The 27,814-nt window shown below is 36.9% G+C and overlaps 1 protein-coding gene across 1 annotated transcript in view; it reads right to left on the reverse strand.

Annotated features, from left to right (window-relative positions):
- Nucleotides 1-2,649: 2,649 nt before the first annotated feature.
- Nucleotides 2,650-27,814, reverse strand: part of LOC306843106 (unconventional myosin-Va-like) — a 70,980-nt gene continuing 45,815 nt past the window's right edge. Inside the window, exons 19-43 of the mRNA XM_079374376.1 lie at nucleotides 27,537-27,748; nucleotides 26,791-26,947; nucleotides 25,129-25,368; nucleotides 20,629-20,877; nucleotides 19,505-19,598; nucleotides 18,657-18,805; nucleotides 18,448-18,561; nucleotides 18,137-18,274; nucleotides 17,798-17,854; nucleotides 17,290-17,517; nucleotides 17,103-17,111; nucleotides 16,099-16,199; nucleotides 15,275-15,331; nucleotides 13,607-13,687; nucleotides 12,388-12,586; nucleotides 9,002-9,067; nucleotides 8,377-8,470; nucleotides 8,118-8,261; nucleotides 7,768-7,922; nucleotides 7,567-7,656; nucleotides 6,125-6,275; nucleotides 5,757-6,039; nucleotides 4,780-4,954; nucleotides 3,905-3,985; nucleotides 2,650-3,802 (exon numbers count right to left, since the gene is read on the reverse strand). Coding sequence (XP_079230502.1) covers nucleotides 3,650-3,802; nucleotides 3,905-3,985; nucleotides 4,780-4,954; nucleotides 5,757-6,039; nucleotides 6,125-6,275; nucleotides 7,567-7,656; nucleotides 7,768-7,922; nucleotides 8,118-8,261; nucleotides 8,377-8,470; nucleotides 9,002-9,067; nucleotides 12,388-12,586; nucleotides 13,607-13,687; nucleotides 15,275-15,331; nucleotides 16,099-16,199; nucleotides 17,103-17,111; nucleotides 17,290-17,517; nucleotides 17,798-17,854; nucleotides 18,137-18,274; nucleotides 18,448-18,561; nucleotides 18,657-18,805; nucleotides 19,505-19,598; nucleotides 20,629-20,877; nucleotides 25,129-25,368; nucleotides 26,791-26,947; nucleotides 27,537-27,748 — 3,477 coding nt within the window. The 3' untranslated portion in view covers nucleotides 2,650-3,649. The remainder of the gene's footprint in view (nucleotides 3,803-3,904; nucleotides 3,986-4,779; nucleotides 4,955-5,756; nucleotides 6,040-6,124; nucleotides 6,276-7,566; nucleotides 7,657-7,767; nucleotides 7,923-8,117; nucleotides 8,262-8,376; nucleotides 8,471-9,001; nucleotides 9,068-12,387; nucleotides 12,587-13,606; nucleotides 13,688-15,274; nucleotides 15,332-16,098; nucleotides 16,200-17,102; nucleotides 17,112-17,289; nucleotides 17,518-17,797; nucleotides 17,855-18,136; nucleotides 18,275-18,447; nucleotides 18,562-18,656; nucleotides 18,806-19,504; nucleotides 19,599-20,628; nucleotides 20,878-25,128; nucleotides 25,369-26,790; nucleotides 26,948-27,536; nucleotides 27,749-27,814) is intronic.

The raw sequence follows: 27,814 nt of genomic DNA on the forward strand, positions 1-27,814 counted from the left end.
AAAGTGTTGCCAAACATTCTTTCCACATCCTTCCTTGTTATCCTCCAAAACCATGTTTGCCATTTTTCAGAATGTTAAATAGTTTTGTAATGCAATTAAAAAAAACAAAAAAACATTCACATAGTGCTGAATTCATTTATTTGACTTGAACAGCTTTTGACATTAGTATATCACTCCGTGAAATTGCATTGATGAACACATGAAATAATTACAGCTACAGGAACTACAAACTCTCTAGTCCTTCAGTAAGAGACCCCCCCCCCCAAACCTCAATCAGCCCAATCCTGTCTGAACAAGCTGAAGGAGAAGCAAACATATGAGATGTTCAACTGATCTGCATTACTACAGCAACTATCAATGTCTGCATAAGCTGTCTTTATACAAGCATGAGAGCAGGCTGATCTTGATACAATGAGCATCAGACTGCGGACTAGCTGATGTAATGTGAAAGTCATTTTTTACAAACCACTTTAGATCGTAGAGCTGAGGAAAGACTAAAACAGGGCTGTTGGATCAAGATTTTTTTTTTTTAAATGTGCAAATGAATTTTTTTAAAGAGGCATTTGGAAATCTATACCCATTTCAACAGGAATATTACAGGTTTATACTTCACAAATGTCAATAAAGCAAATTAACAGAATATGAAACGCCACAGAGAAACAAATGTGTTACATTGACATGTCGTCCATTCAGAGGTAAGGCTTTATCTAAAATATGACAATGTAAATAAAACCATGTACAAACACGTCAACATTCAATGATTTTTTTTTTGTTTTTTTGTGTTTACATTTTCATTTGTGTTCCAGTACAGCTTCGTTATTTTCCATTTGAAGTGATATGCATTTTTTATCAAATTGCATTTGTAAATCTTCCAAGCATTTTTATTTGAATTCCATAAGAACTGAACACAATACAAAAAGCAAAGGTCACACACACAATGGTCCCATGATCATAAAACTCCTGAACGATTCACTGATGAGAACTGAGATGTTGAAAACTTGATTTCAGCTGTGCTCATCTGAACTGAATATTAATTTAAAAAAAGCTGATCGCTATTTTTGTCTTGTTTTCCAGTAAAAATATCTCAATGACAAAAAATGATGTAAACAAAATCCATTTAATTGATAAGCAAAATAAGACATTTTCAAAGAATATGTTGAATTAACTTTTTTCCCCTTACCTCATTAGGTGTTTTATTTTCAACTACATTTTTGCAAATGCTTAAAATATAGAAAAAAAAAAAAAAAATCACCAATGAAGTATGAAAAATCTATGTAATTCAAGATATGCAAAAAATCTCACTGGAAAACAATACAAAATTTATAAAAAAAAAAAAGGTCTTTGCACTGTCATGTACACACACACACACACACACACACACTTTTTTCTTCTGAGACATGCATAACCAACATTGATCTCCGTCAGAAAGCAGTTGAGACTGATAGAATGATACAGAAGCTCTGCATGATACACAATGGACTATAACTACAGTAAGGCAAATCCCAGTGCACTACAGTGAAATGGCATACGATTCTCTATTTAGATCCAACGCTGTGTGTTAATGGCCAATAACACACTGAACTGGACGTTTTTAAAGATGAAACCCATGCAGTAGACAGAGGAAACAAAGTATCAACACATCATTTGACCCTAAAACTAATATAATATAATATATCATAAGAATAGGGTGTGTGAATGTATGTGTGTGTGATGGAACGCATGGCTGCACTAAGGTGACTGCTTTTATTTCAGGAGTTACAGATCAAAACAAACAGCTTTCCAATAAAAGCTGCCTGGCACATTCATGATAATACTGATATCCAGCCAGACGTGAACACAAAAGACAAACAGCAAAACAAATGACAAAAAGAAATTTGTCAATATATATTAACTCATCCAACAGCACATGCCATAAAAACAACAGCCATTTCGAACCTTTAAAAACATAGAATACTGAAATAAATAACAGCAAGTTTTTGATAAACATCTTCATGTGTTGAGAGTCAGTAGTTTGGGGTTTCTTTTAGTTCTGTTTGAGATATCCAGTGTGCTTTTGTGCATACAAGATGCCTCTTTGAATCTCACAAACATGTCTTTTCTTCAAAAGAAAAAGTGCATTACTCTATATATATATACTGAGCAATAAGATTTTTTTGCCTATTTGCACAATTAAGCCCATTTCTCCATCAATTCTCATTACTGTAATACAAAAAAATATATAAATTATGTTATTTAAATTGTAAAGTGGTGGAGGGCCCAAACCATCTGAAACTTCATCAAACCTCATTCAGGAATCTAGATCTCACCTGAACTAGCTCTAGCTCTAGCTCTAGCTCTGCTGAAACCTGTTGAACGCAGATCTCATGCTCTTGATATGTTCGCATGATGAAAACCCAAACAATTCCATCATGCACTGGGTCTGGACTGTACCATCTCTTTGGAAATGGTTCCTGAAGATCAGAGATGTAAACTAGAGGAAGCTCTTGAGGAGGAAATAAGCTCTGGGACAGTGCGTGGATGCTAAGTTTTCTTTCCGCCAGAGATACACCAGACATGACTACTTATTAGCTAATCAACATCACCACATGCTACTAACAAATAAACACCTACGTTAATGAAGTCAGCTGAGCTCCAAGCTCTTTTTTTTTTAACTGAGACTAAGTTATTAATTTGGTATGAATGAGTGCAGAGGTCTAGAGTATGTTACGCAACTGGATATCCATGTTAGCTAGCATCTGAGAGAAAAGAAAAAATATCTGATAGGGTAAAGCAATAAATAAAATATCCTAGCATTATAGATATTTATATATGTATAAGATTATACAGCCCCGTGAACTTATTCTGGTTGTGATCTGAAAAGGCATTAGTGTTAGAATGAGTTATTTGGACCTTCATTCTTCCTTCCGTAACGTTCATTAAGTGAAAAACTCTGAAATATTACAGTTTAAAAGGTGAATCTCATAAAAATATCCAGGTCCCAGAATCAAAAGAAAATATTATAAGAATATATTTTCCATGAAGTAAATGAAGAACTTTATTATTATTGTATTGTGCTGCTGTGGATATGTGTTTTGAGCATTTCTGTAATTGACATTATTCTCAAATGTTGATTTTCATTAATAATACCTTATTTTTTATTCATAAAAAAAATCACTGTATTAACTATTAATCAATTACTGCAATCCGGTGAATTCCAATTATTAAATTTAATCGCCATATGTTAGCAAACACTGTACAATGTCCATAATATATTTAGTTAAAATTAGCTTTAGTTCTTTTTGCATTTCAGTAATCAGAATTTTGGGAGGAAGTGCTTAAATGTCATTAAAATAGCATGACAAGTCAAAATATTAATTGTCCTAATGAGCTTAATTTTCTTCAAGCAAAATAGTTTCTTATGTGTTTCTTTTGATTTTGGGGTCAATTGTGATCTGAACACGTACTTGACAGGTTTCGTGAGATTCACTCTTTTATTGAATAAATAAAAGTGATGAAGAAGTGCAAAAAGATGGATTGGTGGCGTGATCTAAATTGCATTCTCTTTAAGTGTGTGGCTTATTTACCTATAATCATACATTTTTTATTTAATTATATATTTTGGCTCCCTGTTCCTGCCATGTGATTGGTTGAGGTGAGGTGATTGACGGGTCTACACGCGAGTGAGGAAGCCCACATTGAGGCTGCCGGGTATTTGAATGGTTTCCAGGGCCAGGGAGGAGGGGTTAAAGGGGAAGGTCACGGGGTAGATGAGTTTGGTGTCCATCAGCAGCTGAGGTGACTCCTTTCGATCCCGTAAACGTGTCTGGCAGAGGAAAGACTCAGGTTGAAGCATCCACACACACAGACAAACATGCAGCAGATTGACTTAAAAAGCACAAGAACTATTATGTGTTACGAAATATACCTGTATTGTTCTTATGAACAGTACTGACACACGCTCTTCAAACGCGTTGACAGGTGTATACAAGTTCAGCACCTTCACAATCTGGACAGAAAATAAGAAATGATGAAAGAGTGTGTGTATCAGGGGTATTATAATAAACTGAAACTAAAACATTTTCATTACTTCAAATAAAATAAAATAAATAGAAACCAAAAATAATAATTAAAATAAAAACCAAAATAAAATATAAAAAAGTTTATATTTCAGCTCGTTACCAAGACAACATTTCTCCTTTTAATTTAGTTAAATTTGCTGTACTAAAATAACTAAAAATACAAAAACTACTAAAAATGACCAAAAAAAACTATAATAATATTATAAAACATTCAGACATAGTCTTGTATCTGGTGTGGTTTTTCCCTTATTTTGGAAACATTACCACAGTAAAATTTGAAAAAAAAAAAGAAACATTAAATAACATGTTGGTTGATAATGTGAATGATTTAAAAACGATCATATTCGTTGAAATTTAAGTAGTCACGAACACTGCACTGAAATAGCTAAATATGTAAATAAATACTTTTATATATTTTTAATACAAAAATATTGCCTCATGGGATATTACAATTTTTGTGAGATGCTCTATAAAGGACCTTTTGAAAATGTGTTTTTTTTTATTATTGTAATGTGTATTCTTTAAAATAAAAATAAAAATAAGGCCATTATATTTGGTCTGAAATGTTCTTGAAAAATTGTCTGTTTCAAATAATTAGCACTGGATGGTATGAAATCTACTTGCACAAATAAAATAGTAAACATGGAAAATGATTGAAGTGGTCTATAACAGATAAAAACAGATCATGATCATTTGAAGCGCAGTCTGGGGTGTGTGTTACCTGTGCTGTAGAGAGGCCGTTACACATGGAGCAGATGGCCTCAGCATCCTCATCTGTCTTCTTCTTCACCTGCAGTAGTTGTGCGGCCTGAATCAACGGCTCCAGCGTCTCTTTCGCGCCGCATGTCATGAGGTTCTTATCTCTCAGCCACTCCTCCAGCTGACTCACGTTATACCTGAACACACACACAAACATAAACACTTGTACTGGAGATAAGATGACTGGAAATAAACTAAAATATGGCTGACAACTGAATCCTGATCTAACTGTACATACAATGTAATCTACCAAAAGATTGAGGTCGGTAAGATTTTTAGTTTTGAAAGAAGTCTCTTATGCCCACCAAGGTGGCAAAAATATAGTAAAACAATAACGGTTTTGTATTTTAATATATGTAAATGTAGTTTATTCCTATGATGGCAATGTTGAATTTTCAATAGCCATTACTCCAGTCTTCAGTTGTCAAATTAATCTTTAGAAATCATTCTAATATGCTGATTTGCTATTCAAGAAACATTTATTTTTATCATTACTGAAAACAGATATATAGAAAGTTTAAAAAGAACAGCATTTATTTGAAATATAATTTCTTTGTAGCAATGTAAAAGTCTACACCATCACTTCTGATTGATTTAATGCATCTGTACTTCATCTCATTTGGATCTATAGACACTGATCAATAATAATATTAGCTATGTTTCCATCCACCTATTTTTATGCGCATTTTGGAATATAGCATAAAAAAAACACTGGATGGAAATGCCAAGCTACGCGTAAATTCTAAAAATGTTCATATTTTAATATTTAAAAAAAAGGATGTTCAACTGCATTATTTTTCACAATGGTGTCAAAATTATTTTCAAGAATTATGAAGAATTATCGGTATTGACTACTATAATTTACAATGACAACCCTATTTGGTTACAATTGTATTTATATGGTCTGCATATATTTTGCACTGCTGTATCTGCACACACCTGATCTGCATGCCCTTGCTCCAGGAGCACATGTCTTTACGCAGCAGCAGGTTGTTGAGGGTGACGGCACCGATGATGTAGAACTGCTGCTTGACCACCTGTTTGATGAGCTCCGGGTCGGTTCCGTGCTGACACATGATGGAGTGGAAGGTGTTGAGCTGGCGAATGATGGAGTCCAATGTGTACGTCCCCTCATCAGCGATACTGGACGTCCTCTTACGGAGACCCGTGGGCTTCACCCCGGACACACCCTGGATGGTTTCATGCTCCAGCATGCCAGAGACTGCAGAGAGCAACAGACAGAGGGATAAATACACAGGGAGAGAGAAACAGATCGATAGAAAGGCACCCAGTGTTCACATGCTCACCGATCATGGGCTGCAGGATGTTCTCCATACACTTGATGAGCTGCTGGTAGATCTGAATGGCCAGATCACTCAAAACCTGCCGGTACTCCGCCAGGTCAAAGTTGGAGAGACAGTGATCGTTCTGTTTAGGAGTGTTATGCTTCATGAATTGCTGGAGAGAGAAGAAGGACAAAGTGTTGATTCTGTTTGAAAAACACCAGAGACAGAGAGAAACTGTGGCCACATATACAATGAAGATAAATAGGTCATTACTGGGTAATGTACAGGATTCATTGACTTTTCCCAGACACTTCCAGCTGTTTGTGATTAAGCAAAACACCCTCTCAAGACAAGAAATTATATTGTGCTTAAAATTACGGGCATTTTTTAGAACTATTAAATCTTTGTGAATATAAAATTATTCTATCCGTGGCTTTAGAATATTTCACCAGCTACAAATTGCTTTTTGTGAATATAAATAAAAAAAAAATCTATCCATTAAAAAAGCTGGAGCTTAAAAAAAATAAAAATCACAAACAAAAGCATCTCTTGACTATATTCACTAACAAGTAACATCACTTATGCTGGTTTGGCTAAAAATAGCTGAGAGCAAAAATGAAAGCAAATTTCTATGCAGTGGATAAGACACATGCCGTTGGTGTGAGAGACCCGGGTTCGAATCCACTGTGAGACACCAATGTGTCCCTGAGCAAGACACTTAACCCCTAGTTGCTCCAGAGACGTGCGACCTTATATTGACATATATAGCAATTGTAAGTCGCTTTGGATAAAAGCGTCAGCTAAATATGTAAATGTAAATGTAATTACATTGCCGTCTATGGGAGGGTCAGAGAGCTCTCAGAAGGCTTCAAAATATCTTAATTTGTGTTCTGAAGATGAACGAAGGTCTTACGGGTTTGGAACGACATGAGGGTGAGTAATTAATGACAGAATTTTCATTTTTGGGTGAACTATCCCTTTAAGACCTAATGCAAGGATCTAATATACACATCTGATGTTCTCTGAACTGTTCACATTCACATAATTGACTGTGTTTGCATGAATGCTTACCAAAAGGAACATTTTGACATCATTTTGTGTTTATTTGTCCATTCAAGTGTTATAAGACATGAAAGTGAACTCAATTCTGTACTCGTACGCTGTCTGAGAGATGGCTTGAATAACTGAATTCTCTTTAGCATCGTAATGCTTTTGCTAAAAATGTCGTTAACAAAAAACTATGATGAAAATAATTTATCAATGAAATTGACACTGTCTCCGTGAGCTGTGCTTTATATATTTCTATGATTTTAACAAAAGACAATGGACCTTTTTTGCCTGAAATATCGCTAATGTGACTGTACCCTAATGGTTCACTGTCAACCTTCTAGAACCTTTACAGGGTTTGTACATGGGCAGAACGAGAAAGACAGGACATGTATGTCTAAGGTGTGATATCTAACCTCGTCACCACTGTACTGTTTCAGGCAGTGCAGGAAACGACATGTATTGGACAACCAGAAGGAAACAGTCTCAAAGTCATCACCTCTTTTCTGTAGAAAAACAAAACAGTAATGAGAAAGGAAGATATTTAGCCGTTTTAAGACAGTTGTGTTAAGTTATAACATTTTAAACATGAATGGTTTGTGAGAGTGTATTGAAACCTTGAGGATCTTCTTGATGCTGTTGATGACGGAGGTGAGTAGAGATCGGACTTTCTGGTCATCATTAACGTAGTCGGCATGACGCAGACACATGAAGAGGATGTATGCCGGCAGACCTGGTATCAGATTCACTGCCACTCCACGAGGCTTTAGCTCTGTCAAAAAGCACACATGCACAAATCAGAGTCACGGTCTGTTTTTGGTTTTAAATGATCTATTAGTCAATTAGTAAATTGAATAAATCTATTAGTAAGGTCTTATTAGAACGGAACCAGGAATCGGGTCGGAATCAATCTAATTAAATCGTTTAATAGATTTATTATTTTTACAGGTATAGATCTGTATCTCACCAAATATGAGGTTTTTGACCAGTTTGAGTTCATCCTCTTTCTTGTATTCCAGCATTCCCTGGAAATCTTTTTCCCTGCGTGGAATGTTCACTGGATGAACAGGCTCATCGGTCGTCTGTCCCGGAGACACATCCATCTGGCCACCTACAATACACAGACAAACATCAACACATATAAACATTAAGGATTGTAACTCTACATTTAAGTTGTTCCACAAATTCAACAAGTGATTTCTGAACAGAGTCTCAGTGACACGTACCTTCCAGGTCATTGATCTTCTTTGCAAAGACTTTGAGCTGTTTCTTCAGTTTGCGGACGGTCTTGTCCTGTTTCTCCAGTTGCTCCATAAGATCCTGTCACCACAGAGACAGACGTCATCATCAGACAATCACAGCAACATTATGACAAATGAGTGTCTTAGGCAGAAGGGTGAAAAATATTTAAATAAAGGGCTTATTTTAGAGAATCGGGACAAAGCAGGTCAACCGAGCATCTTTAAGCTCTGCAACAATCTGAAGATATCAGCTCTGTCTTTCATCTGTCCATGCAACTCATTAAACAGAGAGAAAAAATAGAGAAATAGTAACAAAGATGGGGGAATCTCACAAAGAAAAGTCACATTCCACCTCATCAAAAAAAAAAAAAAAAATGCTTAAAGAAAACAAAGCATTTTTTTTTTGTAGGGGTTACAGTTTTTTGTGAGATTCCACCCGTTTATTGAAAGAGAAACATATTAAAAAGTGTATTGATTCACACTGCTGTGGGTTAAACACACAGTTAGAGTTCAACGCAGCTCAGATTCTGTGCAACACACACTAGTGCCAGTTAGTTTTCTGATACATGCGCACACACACACACACTCGTACACACACGATCCTACATACAACCATCCTGCGTAACATGCTGATTCTGTAGGCTTTATACTCCTTTGGATCATCAGAGTGAAGCTCCTGTGAATGAAACATCTCCACATCAGATGAGCCCTCAAACACCTGGTGCAGGTGCACAGTACAGCACTCAGACCAAAATCACATTCCACGGTTTCATGAGTGAGTAAATCTGAAATCATTTATTTAGAATCAAACAAAACAAAAGGGTGAGCAGCAGGATTTCTGAACTGTCTTTCCAATGCAAATACCGCTTTTGATGCTCATATACACTCCCAGTGAAAAAAGGCATCTGGACATGACCCAAAATTACATTTACAGCCTACAGCCCAATAACATGTATAATATGCTATGTATGCTATGCTAGATGCTATGACATCTGTAGTTTGTTCAGGCCCATCCTTCTCATAATTATACGCACCATTTCTTTTCTGTGTTTATGTTGTCCTATTGAAACAGGATATAGACCAATTCAGTGTTTGTGATGACGTTTTTGTGGGCGGAGCCTATCGGATGGCAGAAAATGACAGTTTTCATGTAGCGGTCTATGGAAGCCATGGAATAAAAGAATTTTAAAAAAAAGGTAAATTTGAGTTTATATTTCAAAATTCTGATAAGAAAAAACAGTTTGTCATTCACTCTTTTCCCCTTGACTCAGAATATGAGTTTATATCCTTCTGTCTTTTTTTCTCAGAATTGACAAACACGCTATTGTTAAGTTAAATCGAGTTATAAAACTAGGAGATATAAACTTGCATTTGTGAGAAAAAAAAGTCAAAATAGTGAGATAAAATAGGTAAATGTTATGTAAAATGTTAATGGTAATAGGTTTAAATATTATTTCATGCTATAACTGTAGGGCTAATGCAATATGCCCCCTATGAACTGCATATATGAATATTATGTAGACCTATTGTTTAAATCAAATTTATGCTTTAAAAGTAGAGTAATCATAGCAGTTTTCATCCATAAAATTCTGATTCTGACATATATAATATATATTTATATATAAATAAACAAAATATATATTTTTTCTCTTATTCCATGGATTTTACCCATTTCCCTCCACCATTTCCTTACCAGTGTTTTTCTGCCACCACAATGCACGCACAGCTGCAAGTGACGTAACTGTGACGTCTACTCCAAAGTGGTCTACTGGAGTGTGATTGAAATAAGTGCTTTCAATTTATTTAAAAGAAGAAGAAAAAAATAAAATTATATATATATATATATATATATATATATATATATATATATATATATATATATATATATATATATATATATATATATAGGAGTATGCATATTCTGTGTATGCAAATTTAACCAATGTCTGCATTATTTGCAGCAGCTTGTATTATTGTCTCATTTATAATTTTTTTCCCACAAACTTGTCAACCAGAGGGGGAAAACAATACTAATTAAAAATCTATAAATCTGAGCCCAGACAAATTAATCACTATATGTAACTTTCCTGCTGCTGTATTGCAGCGTGTTAACATCATAAAATGAGCAGGGATGGCATCAACAACCACAATTGGACAAAAAAATGTACACTATTCCTAAAGCCCATTCACACCAAGAATTATAAGTATAATGATAACTATATTAGCGTACACACCAACAAACTGTAACATTCTTATTATAAGCGCAAGCTGCCAATATAAATGCTCAAGGTCTTTAAAATGGGAAGGATTCGAATCAATGTTTTTATCGGTTATTCTATTCTGAAAGTGATTACCATGATATTGCTCCTTTATGCCATGTTCTTCATAGTGCGGACTTCACTATTCTAGAAATACACTTCTAGAAATTCACTACACTATTCATAGAATTATTACGATTATTAAAACCGTCTGGGTTACTTTTGTAACCTCAGTTCCTCGAGGGAACGAGACGCTGCGTCAAACGACGCTTTGGGGAACGCCAAAGCGTCCGCAGCTCGAGTTCCTGAAGAGGAACTTATTGTTATAGTTATTTGGGATGCACAATATTATCGGACTGATATTGGAATTGGCCCGATATGAAAATTTGTGCCAATATGTCTTGCTGATAAGAGGAAAACATTAACTCACATGTGATCAGGGTGTGCTGGTGATTAGATCACGTCAGCAGTGTGGCTCATTCTTGAAGCAAAGTTTTGTCTGAATGACGATTAGATTGACTGTTTTGGATCGCTGCACTTAAACTGTGAAAGCACGTACAGAATGACGCTTTTCGGTGTGTGATAAATTAAACAGTAATAGCAATTGCAGCGGCAGCAGTGACAGCCTCCCCCGGGTTCTAACGTCCCGTTCGGTAAGGAGTTTTAATCTGTAGGGGGCGCTGTTGGCCTACTTCGAATTAAATTAAAAGTAAAATAGCCTACACAAGTAATATTTAGACTGTGTTTCTGATTAAATAAAGCAGTAATTGATGTCATAAAATAATGAGTATATTTTGATTTAAACGTCAGAAGCTGCATCTTTCTGGGGAAAAAATGCAGCGATTGATATATAGTTTAGTTATTTTGAAGGCTTCAATGTACTGTCAAAAAAACTTCATTATTGTTTATTTAATTTTAACAAATAAGTTCTTGGTAAAAACTAACCAAAATTAAAAACGATTTTGCTTTTAATTTCTGCAAAGGAGAAACTTGCTGTTGTTTCCCAACAAAAGGAAATATATCGGCATCGGTCAAAATGAGTTGAAAAATATCGGATATCGGAAAAAATCCAATATCGTGCATCCCTAATAGTTATTGTTCTTAGTATGAAAGGGTCTGTCGCTTTAATAAATAATTGGCGGGTTTCACGGCAAAACACCCCAAAGTGCCTCAAATGTCACCATAAAAAATAAAATAAATAAATAAACAAACAAATTCAGTTTTTACCGGCCACAAAAAAAAATCAGTTCAATGTAATCATAATGAGACAGTGTCAAAATAATATATCTTAAATGATTTTGTTTAAATTATTTTTTTTTTAATATCTGCTAAAGGTTAGTTAAGTCAACTTATAGGAGAACACTTAAATCTAACATGCAGGGACTAAACTACATTTATCATATTACAGGGTCTTGAACCGTCACCAGAAATTAAGAAAATAAACCGTTTTAGATTGTGAGGGGCTTTTTGCTGGCGGCCAACATTCATAAACTCATTCTGTATAGGGAAGTGATTCTCATCCTTTTTCTACATTTGATCACATTAAGGACCAAGAGCAAGGTTGCATATCATTTCATCTTGAAAATGACTGATTAATAATTAATAACTAATAATGAAATTAATAATGAAAAATAGGCAATAACACTACTCTAATAATTAACTGATATTTATGTTGTTGAAAGGAAATGCAAAGGATGTAGGTTGAGAACCACTGGTATAGGAAGGTGTTAGTACTGACCAGGTTCTCGTTGGTGAGGCGCGTGATCTCGTGTTGTAGACTGGCCTCGATTCGGGCCTCTGGAGGAAGCTGCAGGTTCTGAGCTAACAGCTGCTGCTGACGGTTATTCTCCTCTTTAACACTCTGCAATTCTCCACGCAAAACCTCCACCTCGTTCTCATGAGACCGACGCTGAGCCTGCAACTGGGACTCCAACAACCTACACAGACAGAGACAGCAAACAACCAGAATACAGTTCTTCATTAGAAAAGCTTTTGATGCTTTCTGTTGTGAGGCGTTAAAGGAACGGTTCATCCAAATAGGAAAATGCTGTCATTATTTACTAACAATCGTCATTTTAAACCTAAATATTGTAAGGACAATTTCCAAAGATTTTTATGCAGCATTATTTCCACACAATGACATTACACCATAAAAAAATAGAAGATGCAATCTGTGTGTTTTATTCCAGATAATCTGAAGTCATATAACAGACAGCTTTGGCTGAGGATCAAATTGAGATCATGCTGTTATTCACAGTTAATCTTCATATTTGACTTCTATAATATTGTGTTGATCAGTGTAATTTTAGTATCTTTAAGATAGTATTATAGTTTTTATTTTATCTTATATTGTATATTTTTATTTTAGTAAAAGGTTCAGTACTTTTGTTGTGCTTGTCATTTTTGTGACAGTTTTTTTAAATTTTTATTTCAGTTTTAATTATGTTAGTACATCATGTTAAATTAAAATAAGTAATGTTTAGTGTAAATAAATACATAAATGTTTATATTTTATTTCAGTGAATAACTATTTCGACCTGGTTCTCACACAAATACTCGACTAGTTTTGTAGTGTTTGATATTGTGATTTTGTCATAATGGTTTGGAAGAACATTATTTTTGACATTCAGAACAAGATGTTAGACATAAATAATGTCCAGCTTTTTATTTTTGAGTGAACCATTCCCAACTAAGGCTGAGAAACCTGCCCATTGTTTCTTGCAGTGTAGCAGTATTCACCTTTATTTATAGCTCCTTTATGGCAGTCGTGACTACATGCTGTTTTAAAATAAGAGTTTCCCCATTTCATTTGGTTTAGTCCAGTATTAACACTATACAAATAGTTCTTTCTTGCATGTTTTGATACCATGAAGCACTACCCATATGTTAAGGAGAGCATTCTGCAGGCACTAGTGTTTAGGTAAGTATCACATGCTCTCATCTCTCTGTTCTTTAACCTGTTAGTTTCCTTTAACCCTTCATAAACCAGCCACAGTTCTCCATCCTCATTCAGCTTATGGTAGTCAGGGAATGGGGATCTGATGGGGTGGAACAAAAAAGAAATAGTAAGAATGAAAAAACAAACCGAAAACAAAAAGTGACGAACTTTGATGCGAGTAGTAGGTTTGTTAAAAGGACTGTTCACCCAATGTATTCACGCTACTGTATGGAAAAGGGAAACATTTCCCTCAAATCTGTTAATTACATAGAACTATTTTATAGATTCAATAAACTTAGTTCTTACCTTTTAAATCATTGTAAAGAATACAACACATAAACATTTGTGTATGTTTGGATATGAGCTGAAATGTAAAAAATGGACGCACTGACAGCATCTCAAACAAAGTATTATGGTATGCCGCTTTAGAAGCATTAAAATCTTTTTAAATAAATATATTTGTATAGTTTCACTTCACTATTATATATTTGATATACCACAGTTTGAGAACTACTGCTTCAAAACATTCTCTTTTGTGTTTGAGTGGACGAAAGAAAGTCGTCTGTGATTGGAACGACATGAAGATGAGTAAATGATGACAGAATTTTCATTTTTGGGTGAACTATTCTTTTGGGTGATTATTAAAGGAACACACCCCTATTTTTGAAAATAGGCTCATTTTCCAACTCCCCAAGAGTTAAACAGTTGAGTTTTACCGTTTTAGAATCTATTCAGCCGATCTCCGGGTCTGGCGATAGCACTGTTAGAGTAGCTTAGCATAGATCGTTGAATCTATAGTGGAGTGTTCCTTTAATATAGATTATTATACTGTATGACATACAGTATTTATGCAAAAACAAACAACCAGCTTATTAAAGAATTAAGTAAAACAGCAGAAAGATGAAAAGCAACCAGAATAAATAATGAAGATAAAATAATGATGACAAAGAAGACTGCAAATGTAGCAAACATTAAAAAGTTTGTCATCTGTTCATTTGCTTAAATTACTGTAGCTATTTGTCCACTGCATTATGAGTAATAAACAACATCTAAAGCAGTCAGCCAGAAGCCACGTGTAGGTTCATTCATCCATCACACTGAGTCACATGACCAAGCGTTGTTGTCGCAGCCTGTTAAAATCTGCAAAGCCATCACCTAAAGTAATCTAATAGACTGAATTTGTAGTTCTGCATCTATTTGGCAGGGTCAAAAAAGCCAAACTCTTATTACTCTTGCTCAAATTTTTGAGAAGGCGGCATGGCATAATCTCAGACACTTGCCTTGATTTTTTTTCCCCCTTTGGATGGACAAAAAATCTGATCAAAATGACATCACGCAATGCGATTTTGCAGGCTTGTTCTTTAGAAGCGTTTGCAAAAACTGCTGCTCTTTTATATTGCCATGCTATAATCTATTTCAAATAAACTTTCCTCTAAAACGTCTTCCTGACTAAGAGGGTGGTGCCTGGCAATAATAAGCTGCAAAGTGGACCAGACTTTATGCTGATAGCCAAAAGTCTGGCTATGTGAGATAATCCCTTCATATTAGAGTTTATGCCTGGTACTGGGCGTTTTCTGTATGTTTTCTCATCTATGTAAGGGCTCTGAAATGAGGCTGATTCGCTGCTCTGCTCTGAGCTGCACACACATGCAGTGAGAGCGGCCCATCATGCCCATCCATCTGTTACCTCAACCTGCTCACAAGCTCGTTCACTTCAGTCGGTCTGCGTGTAAACCTGGGTGATCTGCGCAGGACAGAGATGAGCCATCAACAGACAGACACAGACAGACAGAGGGCTGATCCAAACAGGTAGATAGGGTAGGGTAAACACACAAGCTTGTGAAAGGACTGTAAGAGTGATAAGTCATCATTTGGTTGGAGATAGATGTGACACTACTGGGTCTGTGCGAGAAACTGCAAAGAATTTAACCAGCAGCAAATATTAAAACAAAGATCCATTGCAGAACAGAGGTTCTCAAACTGAGAGGCATTATTCTACATAACCATATTTTATAATTTTCTTTTACCAGAACTTTTCAAAGAATTAAAACAATATGTGACCCTGGACCACAAAACCAGTCATAAGGGTCCATTTTCATCAAAGGGTCATCTGAAATCTGTATAAATAAGCTTTCCATTGATGTATGGTTTGTTAGGATTGGATAATATTTGGCCGAGATACAACAATTTAAAAATCTGGAATCTGAAGGTGCAAATTTTTCTTTCAAAATCTTACTCAGGCCAAACTTCTGAAAGGTAGTGTATAAAACATTTCAAGATTGAATTTCTAACATAATAAATACATTGTGACATATGAGAAGCATTAGCTTTCTGGGGGATGCAAGTTTAAGAACCTCTGTTGTAAAAAAGATGGGGGACAGAGGACATCACACAACATATACAGAATGAGTAGATCCCAGATGAGGGACACATTCAGGAATATATTTCATGTTTTGTGATTCAGCATGTGATTGAGTGACAATGAAAGAAATGTAAAGAGAAGAAATGTACCTGTTGGTGTCTTTAAGCCCCAAGTAGGCCTGGGAGATCTCCTTGGCATCAGTCAGCTTCTGCACATCCTCAATATATGCCAAAGGCTCAGTCATGGTCCCCTAAACGCACACAGGATGTTCACATTCACAGCATCCATTGACTAATTTTGAATTTTATTAGACATTTAAGCATCAGACACCACACAAGACCTGGTTCTAAGTATAGCACTTCACTTCATTCTCAATTAATAAAAGTGAAATTTGAATTGTGTTTAAAAATTGGTTGTGCATTAAAAAAGTAAAATTTGCACACATACATGACAACAGGTGACATGCTTTATACTATTTTAAATTAAATGATTAGTTTACTTCCAGAATAAAAATGTCCTGATAATTTACCCCCAAGTCATCCAAGATGTTCATTTCTGTCTTTCTTCAGTCGAAAAGAAATTAAGGTTTTTGAGGAAAACATTCCAGGATTTTTCTCCATATAGTGGACTTCAATGGTGATCAGTTGGTTGAAGGTCCAAATGGCAGTTTCAATGCAGCTTCAAAGGGCTCTACACGATCCCAGACTAGGAATAAGGGTCTTATCTATCGAAACAATCTGACTTTTTCTTAAAAAAGCCACAAATGCTTGTCTTTCACTAACTCTGCGATGCGTATGTGTGAATTCATGCATTACATAATCACGCTGGAAAGTGTACTTTTGTACTTTTAAAGTTGCACTGAAATTGCAATTTGGACCTTCATCCCATTGATCCCTATTGTAGTCCACTATATGGAGAACCTGGAATGTTTTCCTCAAAAATATTAATTTCCTTTTGACTGAAGAAAGAAAGACATGAACATCTTTGATGACATGGGAGTGAGTAAATTATCAAGGACAATTTTATTCTGGAAGTGAACTAATCCTTTTGGAGCATCTTGGCAAGTATGTTTCAAAGTAACTTCTTCAACACATTTTAGAGGTCAGAACAGAGGTGAAGTGAAATGACTTGCTATGCTGTCTGACCAACATACCTTCTCATCCTGATATGAGTGCAACATAGGACAAAAGGAGAAAATTAAGTTACAGATGTTAACAAGACTTATGAAGAGAATAATGTTAGTAACAGATATTGTATTATGCACTGAGGTGTCCACATGTTTAGAAACATCTGGAAATCCTGATATATTTTCTGTAAGAATGAAAGGTTTTGTTTCTGACCTTGTGTTGCATAGCCTCTTTCTGACTGACGAGTTGAGAGCGCAGGATGAGCACCTCCTCCTTCCGCACCTCCAGCTCCTCGTTGGAGGCATTCAGCTGATCCAGCAGGACCGTGTACGCTGGAGAACCTGGAGCAGCAGTACTGGCCTCAGCGCTGCCTCTCAGAGACTGACGCATCTCATTCAAATTATGTTTGAGCTTCTTGTTCTCTGACTCCAACTCCTGACGCTGAATAACAAAGAGAGAGAGAGAGAGAGAGAGAGAGAGAGTTTTTTTATACGGCTTTATTTTCCTCATCATTTATCTAGCTTTATGGTAGAAGGGAAACTTCTAGGTGTTTCAACACCTGTGAGCTTGGAGAGAGTTCAGTGAGTTTAATGAAGAATTTTGCAAGCAAAAATGCAACCGCTGCTTTTCAAATAACTCAATCAATTCTAAAGACTGCAAACTGAAGTGGTTTGCCACAATGCAGAAAAAAAATGAAATAGAAGACAGTGTGCATGTCTACCTTGAGAGATTCATATTCCAGCTCAGCACCACGAGCTTTCTTATGTTCCTCATCGTCCTGGTCAATAATAAAAAAAAAAAAAACATTATTAGTAACACAGTATACATTTCTGGCATTCGCTGCTTCTTTTTTTCACATTTTAAAAAATAAAATAAAATTGCGTCTAGAATTTAAGTAAATATGACAAAATCTCTTTTTAGGATGTCCTTAAAAAATCAAGTCTTTTAGTATTTGGGTTACGGAGAGCCGTTATATTTAACTTCAAATAAAACAGATGGTACACCCCCTTTAAAAAAGTAAATACTGTAAATGTAAATGTGTGTGTGTGTGCATGTGTACCCTAGCTCTAGCCCGCTGAAACTGCTCTTCTCTCCGATCGAGTTCGTTCTGCAGTGACTGTTTTTCTTGCTCTAGCTCGGATACTCTCTTCTGCAGCTTTAGGAACAGGGACATGTCCAGTATCCCCTTGGAAACGTCCTGAAGATAGAATAAAACACATCCATAGTTACACATGCAGTATATGCAAATTTAATGTTACTTTTATCTGTATAAAGTAAGCCAAAACTCAAAGAAGTGGAATTTAAATTCTATCAAAAACGTAGATACAGTAATGTGAATGATCTTAATGATATTCCACATTCTGCTCTCACCTCCCCTCCGCGGGTCCCTTCCTCGGACTCGGCAAACTCTGAATTGTAGGTACATTCTGATTCGTTGCTGCTGTGTGTGGAGTCTGTGCGCCTGTGACCAGGTTTTGGAACATTCTAGAAAAAAAAAAAAAACACACTAGTTGAGTAGTCATTCAGAAAATCCACAGATTAGTTGAAAGCACTGAAGATGATTGCAAGTGTGTACTTACTACAGTGAGTGTGATCTCCTCTTTCAAATCGTCGTATTTCTCCTCTAGTCGGAGGTGCTCGGTAAGAAGGTTCTGGTAGCGAGAGCGTTCCTCGTTTAAATCGTTTTCTAACTGCTGGGTTTCCTCCTTCAGAGCCCTGTCCATTTTCTCTGCAAAATACACACATGCATATTATATACACACCACTGACACTTTCCCACAACCAGTATTGAATTACTTAATCATCTGACTCATAATGTCGACATTGTAACAGGACGGCACGAGCAAAAAAAAAAAAAAAGACAATGTTTATAAAAGATTTGGATTTGTTTTTCTGTTTAAGATCAGAGTAGATCTAGGAATAGTCAGAATAGCATCAGACTGGGCAGTATATTTACAATACACACTGTTGTTTTAATGTTATTAACATAGTGAATTTTGTGACAATTTAAACATGCCGTTTATTCGGCTATAAATTTTTCAAAAGACTGAGAAGTTTCACACCAGCTCCTCTTGTCTGAAGAAGCGAGTATGAAATGGTGAGACAGAGATATTGTAATAGATATTTGAACAAAAACGAGCACATGTTCTCACATATCTTTTTATACGCTTGAAAATTTTTAGTATGCATTTTCATAATTATTTGATGTTTGTTGCTATACATTGCTATATGGGTGCATTTAAATGATAACGAACATTAAATATTCTTCCAAAAATATCAGATAATTTTATTTTGTGTTAATTTATTGAAAAACAGCATGTTGTAAACATGACATTGATATATAATTTTACATAAAAAGGTAAGAAAACAACAACAACCTCTAAGTCTAATAGAACGACAGAATTTGTTTTGCACAGTTTTGCTTTACCTGTCCAGTGCTGGCTCTGTTCTTGGATCATTCGGTTCAGGTCGTTTTTCTCGTTCTTCAGCAGGTGGTTTTGCTCCTTTAGTTCTGAGATCATCTGTTACAAACATTTCACAAACATGATTAGCATGACATCTTAATCTTTAATGGTTATATTCAAAAATAAACTACATTGTCCCAAGAACATAGTTTTAACTGCTGAGAAATATTTATTTAGTCAACACATACCCAGTACTGTGTTTATTGTGGCTTCGTGAATCGTTCTAGTCCTCTACCACCCTAAAACTACAACTACTTCTAACATTTAAGCTGAGCTCTAGTCTCTATCTCTCTCACCTGTGTCAATGAACAGATCTCTTCTCTTCCCAGGTTTAAAGCAGTGTGCAGGTCTCTCTAATCCCTGAATATGGAGACACAGAGTATATCTGTGTCTTTAGAGGGCTTTACAATCTAGGAGGACTGTCTAAAAGCAGGGAAGTGACGGTAACCTATGGGTCTAACTTTATTTTTTGGGGAGATCTGCTGTGGAACTGGAATTTGCTAATGTATGCCACATGATAAGTGAGGTTTTGTATGAGCACTCAACACACATTTCAAGCACTTCACACTTACTGTAAAAACATGGTTTGTTTATATACGAGTCGTACACTAATAATTTGGAAAGTAAGACATTTTTAACAGGTTCTTAGAAATTATTCTGTTAACTAATTTTCAAATGCAAATTTGTATGGGAGAACTTTGGGGCATTAGATCCATGAATGTAGAGTGGAACATTTAATTACTTTTTTTGATTATGAGCCATTCAAATGAACTGACCAATTAAACACTACTTAGTAATGAATCAGTTTTATGAGTCAGTTCAATAAAATGAGCCATTCAAATGAACCCTCTTCCAAGGAACACCACTGGGATATGACTCAAATGCATCAGTGAATCAGTTCCTTGTCCAAATTAATTGCTTTCTTAGGAACATAACTGGGCGATGACTCAATGAATCTGTTCATTTTTAGAGTTTTTTTCAAATGACACAAATGAACTGATTTGTGAATCGCCCTCAACTTTTTGTCAAGTGCTTTGTGAAGTCCGCACCAGTGCAGGCACACAACTACATATCTAACTAACAGCACCTGTTCCATCTCGTCCTGGTAGGTTTGGGCCCAGTCCTCGATGGCTTTCTTCTCTTTCTGTGTGTTCTGCAGGTCTTTGCGCAGTCGCTCCAACTCCTCCAGAAGAGATGTAACTTTGTTAGCGTTGTTTTTGGCGTCCTCTTCTGCCCCTCGCAGACGTGTCAATTCCACACGCTGACGCTCGGACTCTGCAGCATGGCTGATCTCTAGACTGTTCAAACGCTCGCTGACAACACGGTTCTCCTTGTTCTAGAGTCAAAGCAAAACAGAACATCAATTAATTGTATTCAACCCTACAAAGCCTAGGGTATCATGCTGTATTTGATACATCGGTTACTAAGATCAACAGGATCAAAACCTTCTGCACTCTGATTGACAGTTCATTCTTTTTTAGTATGTAAAAAGTCCTTTTAAGCATATTTCTAAAAAAAAGCCCACCCATTTTTACTGATTTTTATAACGTAAACATAAGAATACTTTTATATTTGTAGTAATATTTCAAAATTAACATGTCCTAGAGAGAAGAAAGTTAGGTTTAGTTGACTGAAAAATCATGTTAAAACATAAGTATAACATGATATTTGATACAGGCTTGAACAGGCTTTGATGAGTAACATTTCTCAATCGTAATTTTACTGCGTTGCATTACATGTTTTGCCCCCTACAATAAAGAGCTTTGGGTAACATTTTAGAATAGGGAACAGGTATTCACTATTAACTACGACTTTTCCCTCAATAAATTCCTAATTTGCTGCTTATTAATAGTCAGTGTGGTAGTTGTTAAGTTTAGGTATTGGGAAGGATTAGGGATGTAGAATAAGGCATTAATTTGTGCTTAATTACTACTAATAAATGGCTAATATTCTAGTAATATGCATGCTAGTAAGCAGCTAGTTAAGAGACCTTAAAATAAAGTGTTACCGAGCTTTGTTCTCAAATCTAAGCACACACATATTTACTGATATTTAACTTGTTCAAAAAACTTTACATAATCATCTTACCAAGACATATTATTGGAAAATACAGACTTACAGCTGATTTTCATATGCATTTAATGTCTGCTATACAACAATCTCATTGATTTATTTAAAATTTGATCTTACTTTTTGGCCACATATATAAAAACATCTGACCAAATTGCATATTTTGCCCAGTTTTGACCTCTAAATAAAATGTAAGTGTTTTTTCCTCCTCATGCATGAGCCATATGTTCTCACTATATTATACTATGCAAGCCATAAAAGCCTGATGTATCAAAACATAAAATGCATATGCAAATGCAAAACAGAACACATGTTCTCGTTTGGCTCTCAGCGAAGGCGGTCGCATTTTCTTCCTCTCCCTCCCTACCCTTATCTCCCCTGCTTGCTCTCTCATCTTGTCCTTGTCTAACACTTAAGAGACTCTCTCTGCACTATTCTACAAAACCGAAATTATGGATATGATCAACTGGTCTCTTAACGCAATTGACACCATCTTCTCGACTAGAAGTTTGGGATCGGGAGAACCCAAGTGTCCTGCTGGGACTTTCGCAGCTGGCTACACGATGGACGCATGGGAGAGGTGGCGGGTCGTGTGTCTGGCGGCTCTTTCCGTGGAGGACATTGAAGACATCTACCTATTCGGAACCATGATAACTGGGTTTCTGCTGATTGGATTAGGCTTTGCCCTGTTATCGGAGAATTCAGGAGACGGGAACAGCTGTCCAAAACCTCACAAGGCTGCCCGGCTCTGAGACAGAGACTATTAACCGCAATATGGATTCGATCACGGCTAAGCTCTCGGCTTTGGAAAGGAAAATTGATGGACAAGGAGATCAGAATGGACAATGAGAATAGCTGTGAAATTAGAAGGCAGCTGTTCGCCCAAAGACCAAACAATCTTATCTCTTTTCGGCTTCCCAAAACAACAGACAGCTTGGCAAGGTTGCTCTGGAATCTAACTCCCCAGATGAATGCTGCCGGGAGACGCTCTTTCTTCCCTCCCCCTCAACAGACACCTTGTGATTGTCGAGCGTTTGGGTTCCGGCCAAGGTCGTTTCCATGGCAATTGCTATGTCGCACCACAAATCTGCGGACTGAGACAACTTGTTTGGAGTGCCAGCGCGGCGGATCTCTAGGCACACGAACTTACACATACACACACTCATACGCTCATACATGCAGATATTCATTCACCTCCCATTACCCCCATCCAACGCCTTTGCCGCTTCTTCCCGTCAGTCTGATAAATGGGTCTGTGTTGGCGCTGTAATGGCTGCAGACCGGATGGCTGTTTGTCTGAACTGGATTACTCTCACCCTACTGCAAGTTGTGTGTTCCTGTATCGATTGTGCTCTATGCTGAGGTTTTTGTCTGTTCTCACACTGTACTCCCGTTTAGGAGCATAGTGTGAGGATTATTTTTTTCTCCTTTCTTTCCTCATGTTGTGCTGTATTCTTCTTCTCTATTGCATTTCGTTGCCTTGTACCTACATGTGCAATGACAATAAATTGAATCCAATCCAATCCAATGTTTTTTAAATAAATATACAATATGTACATAAATGATTTTTTAGACTTAAGTAATATTTTTGGGAATTTGAGCAATTTTACTTGAACTTGAGCTCGTCTTAAATATATCGTTCTCATTTTTATTTGTTGTTTTGCATCTTTTAAAACCCTAAAAGCATGTTTCTTTTAAGTTTAAATACAATTTTGAATCCAATGTCCAGATAAAATTATTTTTCAATGTGGATGCAGACTTTTGAACCCCACTGTACAACACCTTTGAATTTACATTGCACCTACATAACAATTACACTTTGTCTTTAGAATCATGTATTATACTGGATTCAAGTGATCATGTAACTGGATTCAAGACTTCCTCACCGGCAGACCTCAAGTGGTGAAAGTTGGCCAGTTCACCTCAAACTCCATCACCCTCAACGTAGGAGCCCCACAGGGCTGTGTCCTGAGTCCCCTGCTCTACTCTCTCTACACGCATGACTGCGTGTCCTCTCACAGCTCCACATCTATTATCAAATTCGCTGATGATACTGTGGTTCTGGGCCTCATCTCCAACAACGATGAGACCGCATACTTGGACAAGGTAGAGAGACTCACATCTTGGTGCCAGGACAACTGTTTCTCTCTGAATGTGAGCAAAACTAAAGAGCTGATCATGGACTTTAGGAAGAGACAGCAGCAGCCCTACACTCCTCTTACGATCAGTGGGACCCCTGTGGAGAGAGTGAGTAACTTCAAGTACCTCGGTGTAAACATCTCCGAGAACCTGACTTGGACTACACACATCCAAACACAGGTTAAGAAAGCCAGGCAAAGACTGTACCATCTGCGACAGCTGAGGAAATTCAGGGTCTCACCAGCAATCCTGAAAACTTTCTATTCTTGTGGTATGGAAACAGCTCAATCAGGACTGCAAAGCATAACAGAGAGTTGTGCGCTTAGCTGTGCGCATCTCAGGGTCTGCTCTCCCCTCTCTGCAGGACATCTACCTCAAACGCTGCAAAAATAGAGCTGTCAAAATAATCAAGAGCTTCCGTAACCTGATGGCAAAAACTGAGAGACTTAGGAGGAGCTTCTTCCCCCAGGCCATCAGGCTCCTAAACTCTAACTCTGTGTCATAACATCACTTGACTCCATGTAAATATCACCATATCAATAGCTATTCATAATTTTTCTCTACCTCATATTGCTGCTATTTAAATACCCTGGACAACTTTTTGCACATTCTTTTTGCACATTCCTCTTAGTACTATTTAAGTCAACAACATACTGACCTGTACTGACCTGCACATTTATATTTATATTTTTTATATTTTATTTTATTTTATTCTCTTATTTTTTCTACTTTTCTTTTTCTTAATATTTGTATACTTTATAATTGCACTGTCCTTTATAATTGCACTGTCCTTCTCCATGTTCCATGTGCACTTGCAGTCTTACGGACTTACAATGGCCGCCGCATACGCGTGTCCGTTAAGTCCACAAGAACATAGGGTGTCCCAATCTTCATTTTAGCATTCAGAAGGGTGCTCGCGAGAGCCGTTCTGATTCTGATATGAAGCCGTTATGCGCCCTCGATACGTACTTCTGTTGAGCCCGCACTGGGGCGAGCTCCGCAGCAGACTTCTACCAGACAGTCAAAGCGTCATTACGTCACAAAAGTGCGGACTCAGAGGAAGACCGCGAGGGTTTAAGGTGCCATTTGGGACAGGGCCATAGTCAATGAAAAACAAGGGTGGGATTTGACTGTGAAAAGTAGAATTGACATGACAGCTGGCTGGATGGAAGGAAGATGAGAAGTAAGATGGAATCAGCCAGAAAGGAAATTTGTTTAATAGGCAGAGCAATCAATCACATTTTATTAACGATAACGAATGCAATTTTTTTTTGTAAGAATAACGTGCATATATGTGCACAGGAAGACCAAGAGCGAATGTCATACTGACTAAACTTTTTAATGAGGCATAACAAGCCACAGCATCTTAGTGTGGTACCTGTTCGTCTATCCTGCGCTGCAGTTGCATGATCTTGTTCTCCATGCCAATGTTGAGTTTCTTGAAGTGTTCCACCGAACGCGCTTCGATCTTGAGTTTCTTGAGTTCTCGCTTGGCTCGCATGCGGCGGGTGCAGCACTGCAGGTAAACGATGGCTGTGAGCGTCCGCTTGTACCACTGCCGTGCCAACCAGCCTCGGACCATCTTCTGAATGATGATGGCCTTATGCTCACGCAGAAGCTAAACAAACAAACACACAACAGCACATGATGAACAGGAAAAAAAAAAACATAAATACACACAAGAGTTAAGAAGAATGCAATGCAAAGTAGAGATCAGTCCAGTGAGTGTTCTCAAATCGCTTTTTTCTCTCACACCTTCTGCCTTTTTAATTTGCAGATATTACACATCCTGCCGTGATAATCCACTGCTGATCAACAGAGCTCTGACGGCAGGAAAAGAGAGGAGAGACAGTAAGAGTAATAACACAGCCGCAGCTGCTGTGGTCCGTCAGTGGGACAGTCCCTACACTGGAACAACCTGCTCCCTGTGAGATCACATGACCAAAAACACAGGGAAGGAGACATGAGGTCATCACAACACTGTTACTTCATCCTCTTCCAGAGACTTCAAAAACTCCAACCAGTGACTAGCAAGCTAGCAAAATACTAGGACGGATCAGAAAGAATCTGAAGGAACAGTCCTCAGAATGAGATGTAATTGCTACTTTCATGGTTTACTTAGTATTGTCTAAATGGCGGATTCTCTTCACTCCTCTCTCTCAATAGTCAAGAGAGGAGTAAAACACGAAAACATTTTTTTCAGTGGTTTTAGACTTGTGGCAGCCAATAATTCATAAAAAAAAAATCTCTCAACATTTAAAACACATTGTGGTCGGCAACAAAGCATGTTTATTCTTCCTGTTCATTTCCTTGCCTTTTTATAAAGACCACAACAATACATTTTACAGATAAACAGTCACTCTAGATTTAATTTTTTATTATATTATTGGTATTTACCTTTAATGTTTTATATTAATTATTTAATCTGTTTACTATTATAAACTGAAGATACAAATGTATGGTTTTAAATTTGGATATACAAATGTACAGGTTTTTGTCACACTAATCTGAAAATGACAACTGAAATAGAAAATGTGAAATCAAAGATTATTTAGAAATATTCATTAGAAATACAAATATTTTGTAACAATATAAGTCTTTACTGTCACCTTTAAATAACTGAATGCTACCTTGCTGAATGAAATTATTACTTTTGAATGGTAGTGTAAAAAAAGAAAAAAAATCAGTCTCTTAGAAACTGTCTGTGTTTAGACCACTCCGACTGCACCTTTAACACCATTCAGTTCTCTAGGGGTGCGGTTAGCAGCTTTCACTGGTCATGTGTCTCATGCCTGAAATAATTCACTTGTTTCCAGTGTGTTAATTATAAACCACCTTGCCAGCATCATATTTTACCCTGATGCATATCAATATATAACCCGTTGTCAGTGTTTGTTTAAATGTTAAGATCAGAACTAAATTGTAAAAATGCAGTAATGAGACCAGTAGAGCAGTGTTTGTAAGTTGTGTGTTTGTGACTGCTGCAAATATATTTATAAATGTGAGAAGAGTGTATTAGTATGTCTGGTTTCCTCCTCACCGCTTTGTACAGCTGTCTGGCCATGTACGCCCTGAGGATGCACTGCATGACCAGAGCGGCAGCCTGCTTGCGTTTGTAACACTTTCTCTGGACGTACATGCGCTGGTACTTCTGAATGACGATCGCAGCACGTGTGCGACGCAGGAATTTCGCAAGACTGTGGGGAAGAACAACTCAGAGGTTACTACTTGTGCATCTTTTCACTTAAAAACATTACAAAAGTTTGGTTCCGGAACTAACAATCCCTTGAATTTTCTCAGATACAAAAAATAATTTTTTAACGATAACTTACAAATCCTGAAAAGGTGGATATATACTGTGTGAGCTCCAAGGTTCACATTATTTCAACCTGTTTTTCAAAAGAATCAAGTCTAACAGAGTAATTCTTGGTGAAAAACTACATTACCCACAATTCCACCATTTAGAGAGATGCAAAAAGAAAGGTCAGCTACTTTAATATTTGTGAATATGCATGTTTTGCAAAACTCTAATAATACATGGTTTCTATTTAAATAATCGACATCACCCATTTTGTTGCTGTTTGGTTTGGCTTGAGGCTTTTAACGCTTTAAACAAAGACTTTTTGTAAATCTCTATTAGAAAAATTAATGAAAAAAACTTCCGGAACCAACTCTGTGAAAAAAGTGGACAGTTATGTTGCTCGCTGTAAGCTTATGTTGATTTGTTTTTTTTTCATAACCTTAGCCAGGTCCCACCCACTATGGTATTAGTCCCCTCTCCCTCACCAGCGGGCCTGGTATCCACGGACGTATCTCTGGATGGTTGTGGCAGCATGTTTCATGCGCAGGTACTTCTTGCGTGCTAGCCAGCAGCGGATGGTCTTCTGGATGCGGATACAGGCAGCACGCAGCTTATCTGCACGCAGTTTCTCCAGATATGCAACCTGCCCTGCACGGAAAAAGATCTTGGTCTTGCCAAACTGGTACTTATCTTGATCCTATCAGGAGGACAAAAAGTGGAGAGAGAGTTCATTTATTATTTAACAGCCAAACTTTACTTTCAA

This window comes from Barbus barbus (genome assembly GCF_936440315.1).
Source record: "Barbus barbus genome assembly, chromosome: 23".
Taxonomy (NCBI): Eukaryota; Metazoa; Chordata; class Actinopteri; order Cypriniformes; family Cyprinidae; genus Barbus; species Barbus barbus.